The sequence below is a fragment of the Canis lupus genome, chromosome 12 (assembly GCF_011100685.1).
Source record: "Canis lupus familiaris isolate Mischka breed German Shepherd chromosome 12, alternate assembly UU_Cfam_GSD_1.0, whole genome shotgun sequence".
Lineage (NCBI taxonomy): Eukaryota > Metazoa > Chordata > Mammalia > Carnivora > Canidae > Canis > Canis lupus.
Genome location: NC_049233.1, coordinates 20,648,773 through 20,670,374, shown reverse-complemented (window position 1 = coordinate 20,670,374; position 21,602 = coordinate 20,648,773). Strand labels below are relative to the sequence as shown.

General features: G+C 43.9%; 1 protein-coding gene, 1 long non-coding RNA gene and 1 pseudogene across 3 annotated transcripts; 2 read left to right on the top strand and 1 right to left on the bottom strand.

Annotated features, from left to right (window-relative positions):
- Positions 1-1,185: 1,185 nt before the first annotated feature.
- LOC610304 (glutathione S-transferase A4-like) lies at positions 1,186-20,700 on the top strand. 2 transcript variants are annotated; one of them, XM_038554317.1, is made up of 7 exons: positions 1,186-1,329; positions 10,271-10,377; positions 11,513-11,564; positions 13,563-13,695; positions 16,450-16,591; positions 18,216-18,347; positions 20,416-20,700. In XM_038554317.1, exons 2-7 carry the CDS (start codon positions 10,291-10,293, stop codon positions 20,536-20,538), a joined length of 669 nt encoding a protein of 222 aa, XP_038410245.1. In that variant the 5' UTR covers positions 1,186-1,329; positions 10,271-10,290; the 3' UTR covers positions 20,539-20,700. The 2 variants fall into 2 exon arrangements, 1 of the variants encoding a protein (XP_038410245.1); XR_005367859.1 differs by lacking the exons at positions 1,186-1,329; positions 10,271-10,377; positions 11,513-11,564; positions 13,563-13,695; positions 16,450-16,591 and adding an exon at positions 16,787-17,055.
- On the top strand, positions 9,162-9,261 carry LOC119874333 (annotated as a pseudogene).
- Positions 14,660-15,730, bottom strand: LOC119874181. Its single transcript, XR_005367861.1, has 2 exons — positions 15,049-15,730; positions 14,660-14,963 (listed from the first exon to the last, which is right to left on the bottom strand). It is a non-coding gene; the product is annotated as an uncharacterized LOC119874181 (long non-coding RNA).
- Positions 20,701-21,602: the final 902 nt, after the last annotated feature.

The window sequence follows — 21,602 nt, the reverse complement described above, 5'->3', positions numbered from 1 at the left end:
TAAGCCTTTTGTAACTATTGGGTTATCATTTTCTTAAACGCCAGGGGGCCCTCAAGGCTGGCTCTGAGGGAACAACCAGAGAGAAAGGTTGGCTTCTGCACAGAGTCAGAGGATTAGAAGCAACAAATAGAAGAGGCCACACTGTCTCAAATGAAGCCCGTGGCTTTCCGGGTGGAAGCATGACCTCACATGGGACAGTGCTCTTCCTGTACTGAAAACAAGCCTCCTTCCGCCGCCATCTTGCCTCAGGTGGCATTACCCCCATTTTGTCACAGTCCCCTTTTGGGCCAGACTCCTACACTTGAGTCTCAGCCCATGGCATGCCACCCCCCATATTCCTGAACCACCAGACTCTGGGAATAGAGTAAAGGGTCAGGCACCAGAAATTGTTTATCCTTAAAAACACTGTGCTAGAGGGTGCAGGGCTAAACCCAAACAGGTAAACTAGAAGCCTCCCCAACTAAAGCCACAGCGGTAAACCGAGGGCTTAAAGTGCATAACCACATACAAGGGGGCTGTGGGTGTCTGGACAGAGGAGGGGGTACGGCACTTAATGAGTCTGGGACCCAGGACAAGCCACTCAGAAAATTTACAATGCAGATTTACAGCTATGCTGGGACTTTCAAATAAGATACCTAACGGGTAATGCAGGTATCTTATCTTTTTTTTTTTTTTTTCAGATTTTATTTTGAGAGAGAGTGAGAGAGAGACAGTGGAGCAGGGGGAGAGGGAGAGGGAGAAGCAGACCCCCTGCTGAGCAGGGAGCCCAATATAGGGCTTGATCACAGGACCCCAGGATCATGACCTGAGCCAAAGGCAGATGCTTGACCAACTGAGCCACCAAGGTGACCCACGCAGGTATCTAACAGAGTATTCCTGATTCCTCCTCCTGGTCCCTTATAACATTTCTGTTACAGATGTCACATTCCTCAGCTATAATCATCTAATACATTGTTGCTACTATTATTTTTAAGGCACCACATTGATTTGTTCATATATTTACACTGCCTGTCTTCCCCAGCTAGAATGTAAGCACCACACATGCAGGAATTGTGGCTGCCAGGGCCACCATTTTAGACTCATGACCTAAAAGTGTGCCTGTCACAGAGATTTGTTCAGTGAGCCAGTGGGATCCTTACTTGGGTAACTTGATACATTCCCAAGTGCACAAACAGCAGATGTAAAGTGAAGCCCCAGAGGCGTGTACAAACTGGAGTGCTTGTCTAATCCCTTGAGTTGGGTGGAGCACTCAGCGGGGAAAGGAAAGAGTTATAAACCCTCACCTGATCTCCAAGAAGCACTCCCAGAAAAGAGCCAGGAAGAGATAAGGTTAGTGGTGAATTTCTTACACATTGTACTTGGATTTGGCTGGATAGTTATATTTTGTGGCCAGATTTGTAGCTTACAGCAGCAATTGTTTTAACTTTGGCTAATTTAATAGCTATTATTTTAAACCTGCTTGTATCAAATAAAAGGAATGTATTTTTATGCAGAGTAGATATGTACATGAAAACAAGGTAGCAAATATACCTTTAGACAAGGCCTTTTAAAGACTTCCATTGCCAGGGCACCTGGGTGGCTCAGTGGTCGAGCTTCTGCCTTTGGCTCAGGTTGTAATCCTGGGGTCTTGGGATGGAGTCCCACATCAGGCTCCCTGGAGGGAGCCTGCTTCTTCTTCTGCCTATGTCTCTGCCTCTCTCTCTGTGTTTCTCATGAGTAAATAAGCAAAATCTTTTAAAAAATAAAGACTTCTGGGATCCCTGGGTGGCGCAGCGGTTTAGCGCCTGCCTTTGGCCCAGGGTGCGATCCTGGGGACCCGGGATCGAATCCCACGTCGGGCTCCCGGTGCATGGAGCCTGCTTCTCCCTCTGCCTATGTCTCTGCCTCTCTCTCTCTCTCTGTTTGTGACTATCATAAATAAATAAAATAAATAAATAAATAAAGACTTCCATTGCATACATATTAGATGTTAAAATGTCCCCCCTCTGATATTAAATGTAATTTTAAAGATACATGAGTCAAGTGGTGTTTCAGTTGATTGGTGGAAATAACCCACTTAGCGGAATTGAGCCATTACATTTTTTTCTCCTCAGGCAAATCTGATATATATATATTTTTTCAAATCTGATATTTTTGTATGCAGTTGAAGAGAAGAACACAGGCCCCGCTCACTGTGTCATGGTTCCTAACACATAGACTAAATCTCCCTCTCTAGGTGCCTACTCAACATATGCCTGGAAGATATAGTCCAAATAATCTGATACAGGGGTCTTCCTCTGAGGTCCTGTTGAAAAATGAGTCTCTAGTCAAGCCTTGAAAACAATTTTTCTAGGACTTGTCCTGATCGTTAAAGAGCAGTGGGGCCAGTTGTGGTCCACTCTGTTCACTCTCCCAGCAGCCTTAGTCACCTGGGCAGATGAACGTCTCTTTCTTGGCTCAGGTATATTTTTTATCTGTCAGTTTATATGCCTGGGTGTATAAGTTGATCTCTTGTTAGAGTTTTTTTTTTTTTTTTTTTTTTTTTAGATTTTATTTATTCATGAGAGCCACAGAGAGAGAGGCAGAAACACAGGCAGAGGGAGAAGCAGGCTTCCAGCAGGGAGCCCCATACAAGACTTGATCCTAGGACCCGGGGATGACGACCTGAGCCAAAGGAAGATGCTCAACCACTTAGCAACCCAGGTGTCCTGGAGGCTTACCTTTAGATAACATGTCCAATTCAACTAATCAACGTATCAAATCAACTAATTAAATATTTTGCTAATAGAACATGTTAGGAAAATAGAAGAGAGGGATCCCTGGGTGGCGCAGTGGTTTGGCGCCTGCCTTTGGCCCAGGGCATGATCCTGGAGACCTGGGATCGAATCCCACATCGGGCTCCCGGTGCATGGAGCCTGCTTCTCCCTCTGCCTGTGTCTCTGCCTCTCTCTCTCTCTGTGTGACTATCATAAATAAATAAAAATTTATTTAAAAAAGAAAATAGAATAATTCCTAGTCAATTACAAATGGACTGTAACTTTAAGGCTATACTTAGCCACACTTTGAAACTATACCGAAGGTCTTGTTATGCTGTTAATACTGCTATTTTCCAACTTGAACATAGTCTTTGTCAAAAGACTAAATTGATGCTACACCTTTCCAATCTGGCAAATTTAAGTACTGTGGGGAATACAGGGTTATCTGGGAGAGTTCTTTTGTTTTGCTTTCTTTTTTTTTTTTAAATTTTTATTTATTTATGATAGTCACACAGAGAGAGAGAGAGAGGCAGAGACATAGGCAGAGGGAGAAGCAGGCTCCATGCACCCGGAGGCCGACGTGGGATTCGATCCAGGGTCTCCAGGATCGCGCCCTGGGCCAAAGGCAGGCACCAAACCACTGTGCCACCCAGGGATCCCTTGTTTTGCTTTCTTTTTTTTTTTTCTTTTTTTTTTCTCAGTGACACATTTTGATCTGCTGGTTATAATGAAAATAGGTCATTCTAATCCACTGGAGAAGCCAAAGTAAATGCTACAGATATTTCTATTAATAATAGATTTAGAATTGACATCTTGTATTTTGGCCCAAAACATCTGTTAAAACTCCCAGCCTCTTAAATTAACCCCTTAAAATTTTCATTAGCCAGAAACTTCAATAAAAGCCTGCCTTTTGCCCAACTGTTCAAATAACTGATAAAAATGTGTGCTCTTTTGCCCCAATTATCTAAAACAGCTGTTAACATTGTCAGTAGAATTTCACTCCGAAAAAGATTGACTGTTTCCCAATGTATGTGTTCCTCAGTTAGGAGCACAGGGCGAAGAATGACAAGGAAAGAGAAATGACATCAGAAAGACTTAAAACTGGGAATAAATGAAAGAGGTTACCAAATTCTGCACCTACTTCCATTTTTGTAGTTCGGGCACCTGACATTTCTTCCAGACCAGCCTCAGGATTGGGAGGAAGCTACACACCTGCTACTCGGTTAAACTTGGGGATGGAAGAAGGCCTCACATCTCTTCAAAGGGGGTCAATGAAAATGACTTAACATGGGAAATTCACTTATAATTACCTCCAGTTTCCTCTGTTCTTCTTCTTCTATTCTTAGCCACACACACCTCCAGCACTTCACCATTTGCTCATCCCTCTTTTAAAACATCATTTTCTGTAATTTATGCCTGCATAACAGGCCCTGAGAAGAATGACCACACACTGAGCCCCAAATGCAGTTTTGTTGAGTTTTCACTCCAGACCTGGCTTCTCAAACTTCATTTTAATATACAAGTGAATCATCTGGCTCTTGTGAAAAATGTAGACTCTGATTCAGTAGCTCTGACCCAGTGACTCAGAGTCTGCATTTCTAATAAGTGAAGCTGATGCTGTTGGTCCAAAATCACACTTCTAGAGAATGCCTTCCTTTCCTTTCAGAAGCAAATTTCCCTTATTTCTCTTGCCAGTGAATGTTGCTGTGATCTGGAGATGTAGATGTGTTTGTGTGTGTGTGCGTGTCATCTTTTGAGTCCTTACTGTATTCAGTGATTTGCATCCATTATCTTATTTCCACCTCATAACTACCCATGTGAATTAGGAACAATTAGTCTTATTGCACAAACGAGGAAACTGAGGCTCACAGAGTTTTAAAAACTTGCAGAAGTGAGAAGTAGACTTAAAATTTCAACTTAGGTTTTTACTTTTATTGGCACCCAGGGCATAACTCAGATATGAGTTCTCCCACATTTTCTTTTTTTTTAAATATGTATTTTATTTATTTAAGGTTAGGAGGAGCAGAGGGACAGGAAGGGAATCGCCAAGTAGACTCCATGCTGAGCATGGAGCCCAACACGAGGCTCTATCTCACAACCCTGAGAGCACAATCTGATTCAAAACCAGAGTCGGAGGCTTAACTGACTGAGCAACCCAGGCACACCCCGCCCCTGCCACCTTTTCTAAAAGATTTTGAACGTTGTTTTTTTGTTTTGTTTTGTTTTGTTTTGTTTTGTTTTTTTACCAAGGCCCACACGGGCCCCTGGAGCTCTGGGGGTGGGGGCTGTGCATCCCACAGCTCATCTCAGGTGAGGCGGCATATGGGGGAAGTTTGCAAGCCCCAAGAGGTGGCTTTCAATTCCTGATGTAATAAGCCCTGTGTGGGAAGCCTCGTTGGTGAACCAGTTTTAATTCATGACAAACCTTTTGGGCAATATTAGCAGCACAAAAAAGAGACTTGAAGATTGGAGTGTGAGTTTACGGTGAGCTCAACATCTCAGGTTCTGGATCTTCCAGCAGCTGTGTTCACAGTGTCTGCATTTTGGGTGACACCCAGAAAACATTCTCTTTTGCTCCCTTTATTTCTCAGAAAAGGAACAAATATTCCCATTGTACCTGTCCATTTCAGATTTGACAATGTCCTTTTTCTTTTTTAAACAATGAAAATAATTGGGTTTACTTTTTGAAGCACAAACGTGGTTTTCTATATCACCAAGCTGTGACTTATCCAACTCTTTGTTGAACTTCATTAGAGATCAAAAAAAAAAAAGAATTAAAAGACTTGATTTAGGTCCTTAAGCTATAATGCCATGGAAGGGGCTCAGACAAAACTTCTGTTTATATATGCTCATTCTGTACGGCTCTGTTCAATTCTTGTAATAATGTATTGTATTTCTTTCTAAATACAATTTCATTCTGACTTACAGCTTGGGAACCTGAGTGTTTCCATCACAAGGTATGAGGTTTACAAGGTTTTTGATTGCAGGAACTATATCTTATTTATCTTTGTATGCCTGGAGTGCTTAACCTAGTACTGTATTCATAATAGGAGCTCAATAAATGTTTGATGTTAAAGGAAAGAATGAAAGATGGAACATAGACATTTTAGCAAGTTTAGAAATTGATATCTCAGGCCCACTGAGGTAATAGCAGTATATTCTGTGTAACCACCATGTGTCTGGGATAGTGCTGGGTTGGTTCTCTAGGAGATGGAAGAAAGATGCCCTGACTCCTGCCTTCCAAGAGTTTGCCACCTTGTTAGTTTTGCAGGTCAGAATCCCAGGGGAGCAGTTGGTTCTTGGCTGGGGTGAGATTGTAAGTAGTATTGACCCCTTCTCTGTAATCAGCTCTTCCAGAAGAAATAGCTGCTCCTCGGAAGGGCATGGGGTAGGGACTGGAGTCTGGTGTAGCTCCTAACAATGTCCTGTTCAGTCTTCCTTTTTTTTTTTTTTTTTTTTAAGATTTTATTTATTTGTTCATGAGAGACACAGGCAGAGGAAGAAGCAGGCTCGCTGCAAGGAGCCCAATGTGGGACTCAATCCCGGATCCCGGAATCATGCCCTGAACCGAAGGCAGACGCTCAACTGCTGAGCCACCCAGGCGTCCCTCCTGTTCAGTCTCCCATCATTCATCTAGGAGCCCACTTTAGGACACCATTGAGCTAAAGCGGAGAGATTGAGGAATGGTGGATGTTTGGCCACAACCAGCTGTTTATGGAGGGCACAGACATTTATCCAGATTTTTATAGAAGAAGTGGTAACTGGTTATCATTCGAGTGGCTGGTTATTAATGACTAGGGGAAAAATTCCTTCTTATGGACTGGAGAGGGAAGGTTACAGGCCACAGTCCTATTTATCAGAGGTGGGGTCTCCTTTATTCTAACTTTGGGCTTTAGGGCTCCCTTGAACATTGAGGAAGGTTTGGACGTGCTGGCAGGGAGAGGAATGATCCTATCCTTGTAATTCAACTCTGGATTCCAAAGATAGATCCTTCAATCTCCCACGTACCCTGAGGATATATGTAAGGGGCTGGCAGAAACGAAGTGGGAAATAGTGGTAGGCATCACATAAAGTCCCCCAGTATTCTTCCATATAGCAGCAAACCATGAAAAAGCTCCAATGCTGCTCACAGTCACAAAATGAAGGCAAAAGTCACATCAGATTTACTTTTAAAATATCCTGTATCACAATATTGAGTCAAATTTAAAAAGTCTTGGCTCCCTTTTACAAAATATCAGTAGCATTTGCAACACTTATCAATCTCAAATAAAACTAATAGACAAGCCAACCAGCCTAAGAAACTCTAAGAAAACATGAAATCTGTGTGTAAGTCATTTAAAGAAGCACAGGGGACTCTACTTGATATGGACCACATACTGTGGTATGTACTTTACCCATTACTTTATTCATCCTTGGTCCTCACAATAGGCCTCTGCCTGAAGTCAGTAGGTATAACCACCATACCCATTCTAAGGATTAGAAGACTGAGGCTTACAGAGGTGGATAAAGGTTGTGCAACATTAGTGAAGACTCATGACTCAAAAGCCCAGAGCCCCTTGCCTTTGAAAGATGGGGACAGTAACACACAGTTATCATTTCTGTTTGAGGACTGGACATTTCTGTTTGGGTATCTGCCTGGCAGAGGGGCTGGAAATGAATGTGACCAGATCCACATCCATGCCCTCAGCTCTCTCAGGGTTCATTCTCTCAGCAAAGCCAGGATGGCTGTTAATCCACATTCTTGGTCATGCACCTTAAGGAGCACAGCTTTCCTCTCTCCCCCCCGACAGCGCACCTCCCAGCAGAACACAGCACAATCCCTCCCTCATACTCAGACTCCTGTCTCCCTGATGTTGCCAGTTCCCGATTTTTTTATTCCAGCACCTCCAAGGGCTCGTATCTCTACATCCCTTTGAGTGTGGATTCTGCAATGCCAGCAAGAAGCTTACCCTCTCTTGACCATTTTAGGATGACATTTTGTGGGGCACCTGGATGGTTCGGTCGGTTAAGTGTCAGCCTTCAGCTCAAGTCACGATCCTGGGGCCCTGGGATTGAGCCCCTCATTAGGCCCCCTGCTCAGTGGGGAGTCTGCTTCTCCCTCTCCCTCTGCCCTGCCCCCCACTCTTACTCTCTCACTCTCTCTCTCTCAAATAAGTAAAATCTTAAAAAGGGAGGAGTGGGGCTACATTTTGCTGCCTCTCCTTTCATCTGAGAGATTTCATTTGGTTTCTGGAACAAATATGATGTCTGGAGCCTCCACGTTATGATACTCAGTAGTAGCGTTAGGTATCTGTCTCTCGTGGGCAGTCTGGGGCTAGGATTTTTTTAATGTCTTTTTAATCTTTATTTGAAATTTAGATTTCAAATAACTAAGAGAATAGTCAGAAGAAAGACCATTCAGCCTGCATTTTAAGTGACCGTTCATTGCTTAGAAACAGCTTTCTGGAGGCTACCAGAGATGACCTTTTCTGGATCCATTCTAAAAAAGGATAACTTTCAGCTTTGGCTAACTGGAGGAGCAGGATAGAATTACAATAAAAAGGGTGTTGGCAGCTGTTCCTATATTCCACCTTCTTTCACTGTAAGATTTATTTCAAACAGAATTTGGACTGGTTGAAGGTTTCAGGAACACAGAACAACATGAATTAATCTGAGCCCCATCCAGATCCACAGCTTCATCCCTGTCTCTCAGAGCCAGTGGAGAGGGGTCAGCTTGGCTGGAACTCTGTGGAGCTCCTCAAGATGGAGTGATTATTTAATTTCACCAGTGTTGCTTTATTTTTGTCTGAAGGTAGCAGGATGAACAGAGACCTGGAAAGGGTTCTTGGAGTGAGGGCTTGAATTATTTGTCAATCACCCAGAGTTTGCTGCTGTTAAATATTTTGTAGTTGTCTGCCTTGCAGCCTTCCTGACACCTGGTCAGTCCCTGAAACATGGCCCATGAGGATGTGAGTTTCTCTAGCACTAGAACCCACCAGGCATGTGCATCCTGCTGTGCCTGTTGCATGTTGGGAACTGCTATGGCCTCCTCCTTCTGACTTTTAACAGCACTTACATTTGCTCCTTAACCATCATATGTGGGACCTTGTAGGAGACCAGAGAATTCAAGAATTTTTTCGTTGGGGAGAGGCTAACAAGAAGCCACCATTTCCCTTCTCCTTCTTGTCATATTTTCTCGTCACTGATTTTTATCGTAAGATTCATTCTAAGTGAATTACTAGATCCAAACAAATTTCTCTAATCAGGGAATGTGGGTGCCTTCTTAATCATTGTGTCTCCCAAGACAATAAAGTAGTGGGGTTTTAGGAAGCTCCTGAAACTCTCAACACCCAATAGCTAAAGAGGCAACTTAAAAGTAATGAATCTTGAAAACAACCCGACATAAATAGTACCTAGGGATGACAAGACCACAAGGAAGTAATTAGTGTGGCTTTGGCAGCACATACACTAAAATTGGGACAATACAGAGATTAGCATGTCCCCATGCAATGATGACACACACATTTGTGAAGCATTCCATATTAAAAAAAGAAAGAGGAAAGGAATTCAACTTTTCCAAGAGTTAAACTATAAATCCAATATATAAGAAAATAGAGTGGTTGTGGGTAACATTGCTTCAAAACACCTGTAAGATTTTATGAACCTGAGTGAGTGACCTTGTTGTCATATGGTTATAGGTATTCCCAGTCAGATGTTTTTATCATAAACCGAGCTACTGTTATGGTTTTTTAACTTCCTTATGAATTTTGTTAGCACAAGAAGCATCCTCAAGTAGAATCCCAGTTAGGACAGGTTACTTGGCAGTTTGGGCTTAGTGGGCAAAGGACCATGTTGAGTGCTGTGTTGAGAAGCCGTGGGTCTCTATGAGATCCGTGTGTCACCCTGAGCTAAACAACCTCCCAGCCACAGCACCGTGTGCACTGACTGGACCAGGGACTTGGCTTTTTTTTTTTTTTTTTGCTGTTTCCATGAAGCATGCATCGTTACCTATGGGGAGAGAGAGGGAAATGTGAGAAAAGCAGACCTAGCAGTCCTCTAAATTGGTATAGAGCTTAGTATTCTCAAAGCACGTTCAATAATCCTGTGAGACCGGAAGGGGTCACCAAGATAATGGTCACTGTGGCCCTTGCCATGGTGAGGCAGAAAGTGCTATCAGGTATGGTCACATAGTTCTATACTCTTTTTTAAAAGGGTGCAGGTCTGGACGCCTTGGTGGCTCAGTGGTTGAGCATCTGCCTCTGGCTCAGAGTGTGATCCCGGGGTCCTGGGATCAAGTCTTGTATCAGGCTCCCTGTGAGGAGCCTGCTTCTCCCTCTGCCTGTGTCTCTGCTTCTCTCTCTCTTTCTCTCTGTGTCTCTCATGAATAAATAAATAAAATCTTTTAAAAAAAGATATAATATTAACAGCACTCCAGCCTCCTCCCCTGCACCCCTCTCCAATCACAACACTCGTTCTCCTCACTGGAGATAACCACCACCCTGATTCTGTGATCACTGTTTTCTTGCTTTTCTTATTTTTCTTATTTTGCCCTTCAGAAAACCCTGAGCCAAGAGTCATGGCAACCAAACCCAAGCTCTACTACTTTCGTGGCAGGGGCAGGATGGAGTCAATCCGCTGGCTCCTGGCTGCAGCTGGAGTGGAGGTTGGTTCCTGATTGGGAAAAGGAAGGAGGGCAATTTGGGTAGACCGAAGTGGTCCTCTTCCCCCTTCAAAATTTAGGATGGGGCTTTCAGGATAGACCACTCTTTCCCTTTCCATGTATCTTTCTTTGTAAGAGCTGAGGGAGAGAACATAGTCCTCGGTTTAAGCAAGGTTGGGAGGGTGGAAGCCTGGGGAGATGTTCTGGAAGCTTCATAGAGGCCTAAGAAGTCACGGTGACTCATAAGACAAAGGAGAGAGAGGAGACCCACAACTGGATCATTGTCTTCACTGGAACCAATTAACTGTGGTCTTTCCAGCTCTGTCCTGGCACCTCAGTCTTGTTCTATCCATGGCTGCCAACTGGAACCTTACACCCAGCTGCAGTCTGGTCTCCTCTTGAGCTCTCCTTGGAAAGGTCTGCCCCACCAGGATCCTTCCTTAATTCTGAATTCCTTAACCACTGACTTTACCATAGATTTGCACGAGTGTTTTGGAATTGTTTGGTTTCAGGCAGGCGTGACTTCTTTTTCCCTATTTGTATGCCATCTGCTTTAAAACAAGACTCATGCATGACCTTCTTTGTTTTGTCCACCTTATCCTACCCCCATCTCAAAGTTTAGGGAACAAAAAAAGTCACTCTCACCCATAAAAGCTGTAGGGATTCCATCAATAAGTGATGATGATACCACCCGGGTAATGATCTTTGGATCTCTTTCATTGAATGTATGAACATCAAAGAGAAATTTAATTTGACCTGATATGGAGGGAGAATGATACAGACGAGAGAGAAGAGAGGAATGAGAGAAGGGAAATCATTGGGGGAAGTTGGTGAAAAGGACAAGAATTTGGAGAGAAAAAAAGAGCTAAGGTGAAGAAAAGGGAAAATATGAATGGGGCTGAGGATATCCTGTAAGTAGGCAAAACCCAAGAGGGGTGCCAGTCCCATGCCCATTTAAGCTAGTCTACACACACACGGGGGAATGTTCAGCTGTGTGGAAATTGACAACTTTGTGGTTCCTTTTAAAATGTTTATTCTGAAAGACACTGGGCATTTTACACTGTGAATATTTCTCTCTCTCTCTCTCTCTCTCTCTCAGGACATTAAAGTTATAACAAAGTTTCTATCCTTTATCTAGTTTGAAGAAGAATTTATTGAAACAGCAGAACAATATGAGAAGTTGCAGAAGGGTGAGCCTGGATTTATTCAATGTTTTCTTACTGGAAAAAATAAATATTTGTTTCTGGAAATATTAATTTCAATATAGAATACAGAACTCTGGAGTAACAACTATTAGAAAAAAGACTGCTAACGCTGATTGAGTACTCACTGTGTCCCTGTCACAGGGCTAAATTTATCATCTGCATTGTGTCCTTATCCGTAAAAGCTTATCAAGTAGACTCTGACCTTGACCTCAATTAGAGATGAAAGCATGGGTTTGACTCAGCTAATTGGTTCAATACTCATCATCCCGTTAAAGAATCGTTTAAGAATTGTTAAATAACGATCCAGTGGGTTGGAAGGGAGGGAGCAAAAAAGAAGTGCTCATGGCTCATATCCATTCTTTCTTAGTGGTTTCAACAGATTAAAAGACACTGTTTAATAGGTCACAATTGTAGAACCAAGACTATAGAAAAGAACAAAATTTGATTAAATTCGAAGAAGTCCTTCATCCTTACAATTCCCTAGAAAAGTTTCTCACATTGAGAAAAGACTAGGGCAGCCCCAGTGGCTCAGCAGTTTAGCCCCTGCCTTCAGCCCAGGGCCTGATCCTGGAGACCGGGAATCGAGTCCCACATCGGGCTCCCTGCGTGGAGCCTGCTTCTCCCTCTGCCTGTGTCTCTGCCTCTCTCTCTCTCTCTCTCATTAATAAATTAAAAAATAAATTAATTAAAAAAAATTTTAAAAAAAGAGAGAGAGAGAAAAGACTAGTATTTTCATAGTTCTAATAACCACAATGTTACTTTCCTTACCTAAGGAAACCTGGAAGCTCCCACCATTCCTGAGAAATAGCCATGAGACTGACACTATTTTTCGGAGAAACATTCAACTAGTAATCAGCAGACCTGCCATTTACAAACTGTATGACTTTGCAGAAGGCTTCTAAGTTCTCTGCATCCTATCTCCTTACCATAAAATAAAAATAAATTCTGGGGATCCCTGGGTGGCTCAGCGGTTTAGCGCCTGCCTTTGGCCCAGGGCACCATCCTGGAGTCCAGGGATCGAGTTCCACATCAGGCTCCCGGCATGGAGCCTGCTTATCCCTCTGCCTGTGTCTCTGCCTCTCTCTCTCTATGTCTATCATAAATAAATAAAAAATCTTTAAAAAATAAATAAATAAATTCTATGGTCACAGATGCGGTATACCAGTAGATCTCACTGAATGAAGAAGGCCGGCTAGCCCCTTTCCCAATTCTTGTTTAGGAACTTTATCACCTCAAATATTCCTGAAGCTCCTTTCTTCTTTATTTCTGCCCTACTCCACCCCAAACAAGGCCAGTCACTAACATGTGGTAGGGATTCAGTACATATGTATTGAATAAGTAAAAGAAATGGATCTCCAGAGACTCTTCCATGATCATTCTGGCAAGAAGTCCTCCCTAATAGCCTATGAAATCCTCCAGTCCTCCCTGAGTCTGTGATGCTGCTCTTGTGCTTGAGACACCCTCCTGAGCATTACTATTACTTGTGCATAGGAGTTAGAGAGGGACAGCAGAGACAGCTACTGGCTAAGAGTCAGGAGGCCCACTTGGCTTTAGCTGTCTCCTGACTGTAAGCTTGAGCAAGTCACATTTGCTCCCTTGGCCTTCACAATGCCACAGTCTATAATATGAATGAGCTAAATGATCTCAAAGATCTTTTCCTGTGCTCTTGATCTGAGAGTTTTAAAAATCCTTTTGCAGGGATCCCTGGGTGGTGCAGCGGTTTAGTGCCTGCTTTTGGCCCAGGGTGTGATCCTGGAGACCCGGGATCAAATCCCACATCGGGCTCCCGGTGCATGGAGCCTGCTTCTCCCTCTGCCTATGTCTCTGCCCCCCTCTCTCTCTCTCTGTGACTATCATAAATAAAAAAAATTAAAAATAAAAATCCTTTTGCAGAAGGTCATCAGCTCCTAGAAGAAACTCTCCTACAGGCTTACCACAACGATGGAAGGAGAGTAATCTAACTTTGCTTTGCTCAATCCACAGATGGACGCCTGCTTTTTGGCCAAGTACCTATGATTGAAATTGATGGAATGGTGCTCACGCAGACTAGAGCCATCCTCAGCTACCTTGCTGCCAAATATGACTTGTATGGGAAGGACCTGAAGGAGACAGTCAGGTAGCACAGTGTTTATTGTTACTTGACTCTTATCCAAGCTCTATAGTCTTGCACCAGCTGAGACTCAGTTAACATAGAGTCCTTTCAGCCTAGACTAGGGGGAGAAGGCAAGGGGGAACAAGGGGAGATGCTCTTGCTATACCCGTATGCCTTGTGCATAGCTGGATATATATACTCCCTTTTACTACTCATGGTGGTATGCATTCAACATTCTCATCTTCTCTCCCACTCCTACCAAATACGGTCTCATAAAATGACCTGGTAAACTATTCTACATGAAAGTGGAAATGACTGACTCAGCAAACAAACAATGAGCATTGTATCAATGATCTATTACCACAAACAATGCTGTGTAACATGTCACCTTGAAACACTGTGACTTAAATTAGCATTCATAATAAATGAATGAGCAGTAATAAACTGCTCATCAATCTATGGGTCATGTGGGTGTTGGCATATCTCGGTCAGGCTTGACTCCTCTTCGCTGGACTCACTCATGTATTCTGTGGTCAATCAGTAGTCAGCCAGGAGATTCTGGTTTTGGGTGTTAAGTATCAACCAGGGCAGGGGGGGCACATGGGGCATGTGTCTCTCATTGTCTCATGCCGAGCTTGTTCTTGGGGCAGCTAGGGAAGGTTCTAAGAGAGAGAGTAAAAGCACACAAGGCCTCTTAAGTTCTAGGCTCAGAACTGGTCATCAGTTCCACCTCATTCTATTAGTGAAAGCAAGTCATGAGATCATTCCAGAAAACAGACCCCAGCTATTGATGGAAGGAGCTGTTGAGTTTTGTCACAATTACTGAAGGGTGAAGATGTATATTCACTGTTCTGCACAAATATACCACAAGCCTCTACCCTGTGCTGGGCACTACGGTAGGCCTGGCTGAAGATAGCTGGATTATTACTCCCAGGAATGGTTCAGTTTTACAGGAGATAAGCAAACTAAAGACAAAACAAAGACAGACTTACAACTATAAAAGTTTTATCTAGATTTGGGGTCAAAGGGCCATTTCCACGGTCCCTAAAATCTCATCACCATAAGCATGGACACTGAGATGGTCCATACATATAGATAGAAGACATGGTGGGAGAAAGGTCCAAATTCAACTGTTTAGGAGAGAGAGTATAGGGATCCCTGGGTAGCTCAGTGGTTCAGTGCCTGCCTTTGGCCCAGGGTGTGATCCTGGAGTCCCCGGATCGAGTCCCACGTTGGGCTCCCTGCATGGAGCCTGCTTCTCCCTCTGCCTGTGTCTCTGCCTCTCTCTTTCTCTGATGAATAAATAAATAAAATTTTAAGAAAAAAAGAGAAAGAGTATAGCATAGGAATGAACAAAATTCATAACCAGAAGCATACCCCAACTTTTTCAACTCTCAAATGAACTGAGTCATCCTGACTTGCAGTCCCAGAAGTACATGGCAAGACAAGCAATTTCAAACAGCGTGTGAAAAGGATCCTTTTATAAGAATGTAAACAGTACTAACATGCAAAAGCTGTTTCCCATTATTTGGATGAATGTGCTTATTTTTTTACGGTTAAAGGTGACTAGTTAGGTAACAATTTCACCTGTAAAAAAAAAAAAAGATTTATAATTCAGATAGGACAATTAAGTAAATTGTGCTTTTATATATGTTAAAAAGACAAAGATGATCATTGAGCCAAATTTATTGGGCAACTAGCATACAGTGGAGGATACACAGACACACAATCTTTTTTTTTTTTTTTTTAAGATTTTATTTATTTATTCATGAGGGACACAGAGAGAGAGAGAGGCAGAGACACAGGCAGAGGGAGAAGCAGGCTCCAAGCAGGGAGGGAGTCGGACGCGGGACTCGATCCCAGGCTCCAGGATCGCACCCTGAGCCAAAGGCGGATGCTCAACCACTGAGCCACCGGGGTGCCCCAGTAGTTTTTAACCTTTGTGTTTGTCAACGAAAGGAAAATTTTAGAAAATGCAATCGAGGGATCCCTGGGTGGCGCAGCGGTTTGGCGCCTGCCTTTGGCCCAGGGCGCGATCCTGGAGACCCAGGATCGAGTCCCGCGTACGACTCCCTCCCTGCTTGGAGCCTGCTTCTCCCTCTGCCTATGTCTCTGCCTCTCTCTCTCTCTCTCTGTGACTATCATAAATAAATAAAAATTAAAAAAAAAAAAAAGATTTAAGAAAATGCAATCGAGGGATCCCTGGGTGGCGCAGCGGTTTGGCGCCTGCCTTTGGCCCAGGGCGCGGTCCTGGAGACCCGGGATCGAATCCCACATCAGGCTCCCGGTGCATGGAGCCTGCTTCTCCCTCTGCCTGTGTCTCTGCCTCTCTCTCTGTGTGACTATCATAAAAAAAAGAAAAAAAAAAAATGAAATCGAGGTATTTGACTTGACAAGGTTGCCCCGTCAGGGGAAGACCTGCCACATTATGTATCTTCCCTCGGGAAGCGAAGGTCGCAGCACTAACGGTTTCGCACTTCAGGTGAACTTCATCCCGTTGGGTCTTTAAATCCACAAGGATCTACTTCCGGCAGATCTCCACTGGCAAGCACTTGCTAATTTTTTCACACATCCCTTGACCCAGGGCGCCTTTCCCGAGGTCCTAGCATCCCCCGTGGGCCGGAACCCCACGGGAAGGGGTGTACAGGGTCATCCGCCCCGTCTCCCCGTCACCGTCGCGGCGGCGAGGCTGCGAGGCTGCGAGGCGGGACCCCCCCCCCCCCCGCCCCGAGGTCAGAGGCGTCCGTGGGGACGCGAGTCACGCGCCGGTTTTGTCAGGATCAACATGTACGCGGACGGCACCCTGGACCTCATGCTGATGATCGCGCTGGCTGCGTTCAAACCCCCGGCAGAAAAAGAGGAGAGTCTTGCAGTAGTCGTGCAGAAGGCCCAAACTCGTTACTTCCCGGTGTTCGAGAAGGTAGGCTGCAGGGTCGCAGCTCGGATCGCCGCGAGGGGGGGACGTTCGGGTGCTCTCGCGAGAGGCGGGCCCGGTGGGCGGGTCCGGGGGGCGGCCGCTGCGCGCGCAGACCCTGGGACGCGCGGGGGGCTGACGTCATCGAGCGACCCCCCCCACCAGGCCCCCGCCCCCCCGCAGGGAGGGAGGAGAACCGAGAGGCCCGCGCGAGCCCTGCGCGTGGCCGCGGCGCTCGGCGGGTCGCAGGATCCCGGCCTGGCTTCCGGTGGCTGAGACGGACGGCTGTTCCGGGAGTGGCCGCTGCGGCGGACGCGAGCTTTAGCGAGAGCCCCAAAACGGAGGCCGTAAGGCAGTTAGGCGGGGCCCCTACCAAGCACTGAAAGGATGCATTGCTCGGAAACATTTCTGTTCTGATTTGAAAAATAAGCCAGCAGCAGCCCAGGGCACCCCCTCCTTACCTTCGCATCGTACGTATCATGGGTATTTCTTTCCCTTTAATCCTGGAGGCTCAATCACGCCCCGATCCAACAAACAAGGTCTTTTAGATTTACGACTTTTCCGAAGTCATTTTGGAGGCGTGCTAGGTACGAATGTCCTCGAAATACACCTGGAAATACATTCCCAACTTGGAGGGCAGCGTGGGCCATGGTGCGAGACTGGTTAGCAGGGGGAGGTACGTGAAGAATTCTCTGGGATTTCTGCTCAGTCTTAGTCTTGGGAAGCAGTGATTTACTACGGATTAGGCTACAGTGAAGAGTTTGGCCAGTGCCCCGCAGTATCAGACAGTCCGGTTCCTTATTAGGGAGCGATGCAGAGTGTCGCTGAAATGCCTTCCGTTTAAAAAACTGGTAGGCCTGCAGCCCGGGGCGTGGTCCTGGAGACCCGGCATCAGGATCGAGGCCCACGTCGGGCTCCCTGCATCGAGCCTGCTTCTCCCTCTGCCTGTGTCTCTGCCTCCCTCTCTCTCTCTCTCTCTCTCTCTCTCTGTGACTATCATAAATAAATAAAAATAAAAATAAAAACTGGTAGGCCTGCAGCCCGGGGCGTGGTCCTGGAGACCTGGGATCGAGGCCCACGTCGGGCTCCCTGCATGGAGCCTGCTTCTCCCTCTGACTGTGTCTCTGCCTCTCTCTCTCTCTGTGTCTCATAAATAAATAAATAAAGTCTTTAAAACAACAAACAAATAAAATAAAAAGCTGGTAGGATTATTTGAGTCATAATGTTAAATGAGGTTTATCATACTGCCTTCTACCTGCGGTACAGTAGCCTCGGTTCTAACCAATCAAGGTCATGACCTTTGCGTCTCCTGGGCTGCTGGGTACAGTTTTACTTAACCAGCTATAGGCTTTTAAGAGAGAGCTCTGTTCCAGCGCTTCACTACCCAAAATGTCTTGATAAATCACTGGCAGGTTTCCAACAAGATTGTGCCAATGTACAGCAATATCTAAGAGTGTTTAAGAAGAGTTGGTTGCATCTGATCCTTTCCAGCGGTCTTGGAGATTATTAAGCAAAGGATTTCTCTAGTGAACTTGATCTGTACAGAAGACTCCCTGCTTTTATAAGTGCTAAGCCACGCAAAATAGTCTTTACTTTTATTTGATATTCTTTGTTATTTCTCTTTCTGTAGATTTTGAAAGACCACGGACAGGATTTTCTCGTTGGCAACAAGTTCAGTTGGGCAGACATACAACTGTTGGAAGCGATTTTAATGGTGGAAGAACTCAATGCTTCTGTTCTTTCCGACTTCCGTCTGCTACAGGTAGGGTGTTAAAAGCCACACAAAGCCCAAGAAAAAGTGAATAGAAACAAAGAGTAAAACAAAATGCATTTCCAGGTCAATTTCAAAAGAAGATTTTTAAAAATCACTATTTAATTTATTTTGGTAATTTTTTCCTACTTGCACTACAGGATAATTAGGAAATAAACCTTAATGATGGGAGAAACCCTTAAAATTACTGGCTTATATGTTTTGTAGGGACGTACCATAGTTTATATAACCAGTTTTCTTTTCTTGGAAACATAGGATATTCCCAGTTTTTCGGTGTGCCAACATTTTTAACATTATTTCTTTGCTCACCCTTTTAATAAATTCCTAGAACAGGAATAATCTCTTATGATGGGTTATTTTGGTTTCTAGCATAAATATTTAATGCTTTCTTTTTTTTTTTTTTTAGAAAAAAAAGCATTTTTTTTTAGCATTTTTTTCCTGATGAAGTGACGACACTGGCAAATCTGTTTTTGTCGTTTCCCTTCAGAGCGCCTGCCAGACAACTCTGCCCCACTTTAGTGTACCTGATGCCAGGGACACCCCACAATGTCCCTCCATTGCTCAGGGCTTCTGCTTAGGTATCACTGCTTGCTTATCCCTTGCTGCTCAGCCCATCCTTAGACCTCTCTTTCTGGATCCTGCCAGTGCAAGACTGGAGCTGGCCTCTGTCCCATTTCCTTAGAAACATTTTATCAAAGAGGTGACTATAGGTTTTGTAGTTTAAGAACAGTATTTTTTCTTACTACAAAAGAAATGAAAGTTCAGGTCTTTACATTAGGCGTTGTATGAAATAAAAAAAGAAAAGACCTAACCAGCCAGATGCCACCACATTAGACTCTCTGATCTATTATTTTACATTTTTCCCCCGAAATAAGATCATACTAAATATTTTGTGGCTTGCTTTTAACATTTAAAAAATTATCATGAAAAAAAAAATTATCATGAATGTTTTGATATGTCAACAAATATTCCTCTGCAATATCATTTTTTTTTGCAATATCATTTTATTTTATTTTCATTAGATAATAGTCACATCTTTTTGAATAATTATAACTATATAAAGAGGGCATAAATTGCGAAAGCTCATTGCCACCACCAATCCTCCCATCTTCCTGCCCCTATAATCACTTTTATTGGTTTCCTGTGTACCCTTCCAGTGTTCCTATTTTTGCAGATACAAACAAATATGAATATCTCTTTTTCTCTCTTCTTCACCCCTGGCTGGCTGGCTTTCTTACTTACTTACTTTCCTTCTCTCTTTCTTTTTTTTTTTAAGATTTTATTTATTTATCCATGAGAGACACACAGAGAGGCAGAAACATAGGCAGAGGGAGAAGCAGGCTCCCTGTGGGGAGCCTGATGCAGGACTCATCCCAGGATCCCAGGATCACGACCTGAGCCAAAGGCAGATGCTCAACCACTGAGCCACCCAGGTGCCCCATCACCCCTGGTTTTCTTATACAAAACAGCAAATATATTCTGTTCTGCTTGGGGCGGGCCGGTTGACTGACTTTCTTTCTTTTTCTTTCTTTCTTTCTTTCTTTCTTTCTTTCTTTCTTTCTTTCATTCATTCATTCATTCAGCTAATCAGTTAATACAGGGAACTTCCTCTTTCTTTTTATATATATCATTTTAAATTACTGGCTTATATATCTTGTAGGGGCATACCATAGTTTGTATAACCAGTGTTCTTTCTTGGAAACATAGATTATTTCCAATTTTTCACTGTGCCAACATTTTTAATATTATTTCTTTGCTCATCCTTTTAATAAATTCCTAGAACAGGAATCAGTAGGTCAAATAATATGAATTTTTTAGAGTTTTTATTATGTGCCACCTACTTGTGACAATGATTTTTAAATAAGATTATTTAATTCACACTAAGCACACCAGCCATTGTATTACTTCCCAGGAACATCCAGCAAACAGGTGTTGAGGGATTAACTCAGATTCAACTGGGCTCTGTAAGCTGACAGTCTAAATACCATCCTCCCATGACAAAGTTCTGTTATAGACCGTGACTGTCATTGAGGCTCTAATGTTCTGGTTCTCCTCTCAGGCATTTAAAACAAGAATCAGTAACATCCCTACAATTAAGAAGTTCCTGCAGCCTGGGAGTCAGAGGCAGCCACCCCCAGATAGCCACTATGTGGAAGTAGTCAGGAGCATCCTGCATTTCTGATGGCAGCAGGTCTTACCATGGCAAACAGCAATGATCCAGTCACAGCATCAGTATGGGCTGCCAATTGAAGAAAACTGTAGATTCTAGAAGTAAAGTGTCTAAAAAGAACAAAACCATACTGTCATGAACAGCAAACACCAATTAAATGCAATACAAAACCATTGTGATGTGTGGAATTTTTTTAAGCTTGTCAATTGTGGATGATGGTTACAACTTGATGAAATCAGTGTTCTCTGTAAATAAATCAGGAGGCTGCTGTATTTAGGGCAGTGGCCCACTTAAGGCACTATTCTTTCTGTTTGTACCAAGATCAGGGATCCCTGTTGGAAGAATGAACAGAGATTGGGATGCGGGATCTCCCCAACACCCACACTAATGCTGAGCTGGGATAGGAAAAAAAATGACAAATCAGAGTAAGATGATGGCTGATGCCAGTAAATCCTGAGAGAAAGGATAGAGAAACAGAATGTCCAGGGAACATTATTCTGAGACCCTGAAAAAAAGACTTGGACAATTAGACAACTCACAGAGCTACCTGAGACTGGGTTTTGTTTTGCTGAAACAAGTAACACTGAGATTAAGATATAATCAATATTTATACGAATTGACCCAACAATTCCCTCTCTTTTAAGGGTAACTACTGTGTTCCCAAATTGGGTAATTTGGAACTCAGCCCCACATCTGGGACCCAGTGTGGTGGGAGATAGAACAGCTGCTCAGGGTGATGTTACAGGCACAGCTATGATTTCCAGTCGGTGGTCTGTGCTCTGGAGCAGGGCTCCTGCCAATGCTTTGAGGTACATGACTCTACCAGCTTTCAACTGTTGCTAGGCCATCCTGCCCAGGCCACACACTTGATCAGCTTCTCAGTGAGTACCCACCTATACATGTCCGTACTTGTGAAATAACCTAATGGCTCACCAGACTTCATACCGTTTCTTCAGGGCCACCGCAGGGCATGACCATTCCTACACTGTACACCGTCCCATACATTTTTCCTCCTCAACTCAGATGACAGACTGACCACCTTATGACCACCTGGGCCATTCAGTGTCCCCCAGCCC

Excerpts from the sequence above, each read along its gene's own strand:
- LOC610304 (XM_038554317.1), top strand. The coding sequence starts at position 10,291 with ATGGCAACCAAACCCAAGCTCTACTACTTTCGTGGCAGGGGCAGGATG. Across the intron at positions 10,378-11,512 it reads TGGCTGCAGCTGGAGTGGAG|TTTGAAGAAGAATTTATTGA; the intron begins GTTGGTTCCTGA and ends TCCTTTATCTAG. Across the intron at positions 16,592-18,215 it reads ACTTCCCGGTGTTCGAGAAG|ATTTTGAAAGACCACGGACA; the intron begins GTAGGCTGCAGG and ends CTCTTTCTGTAG.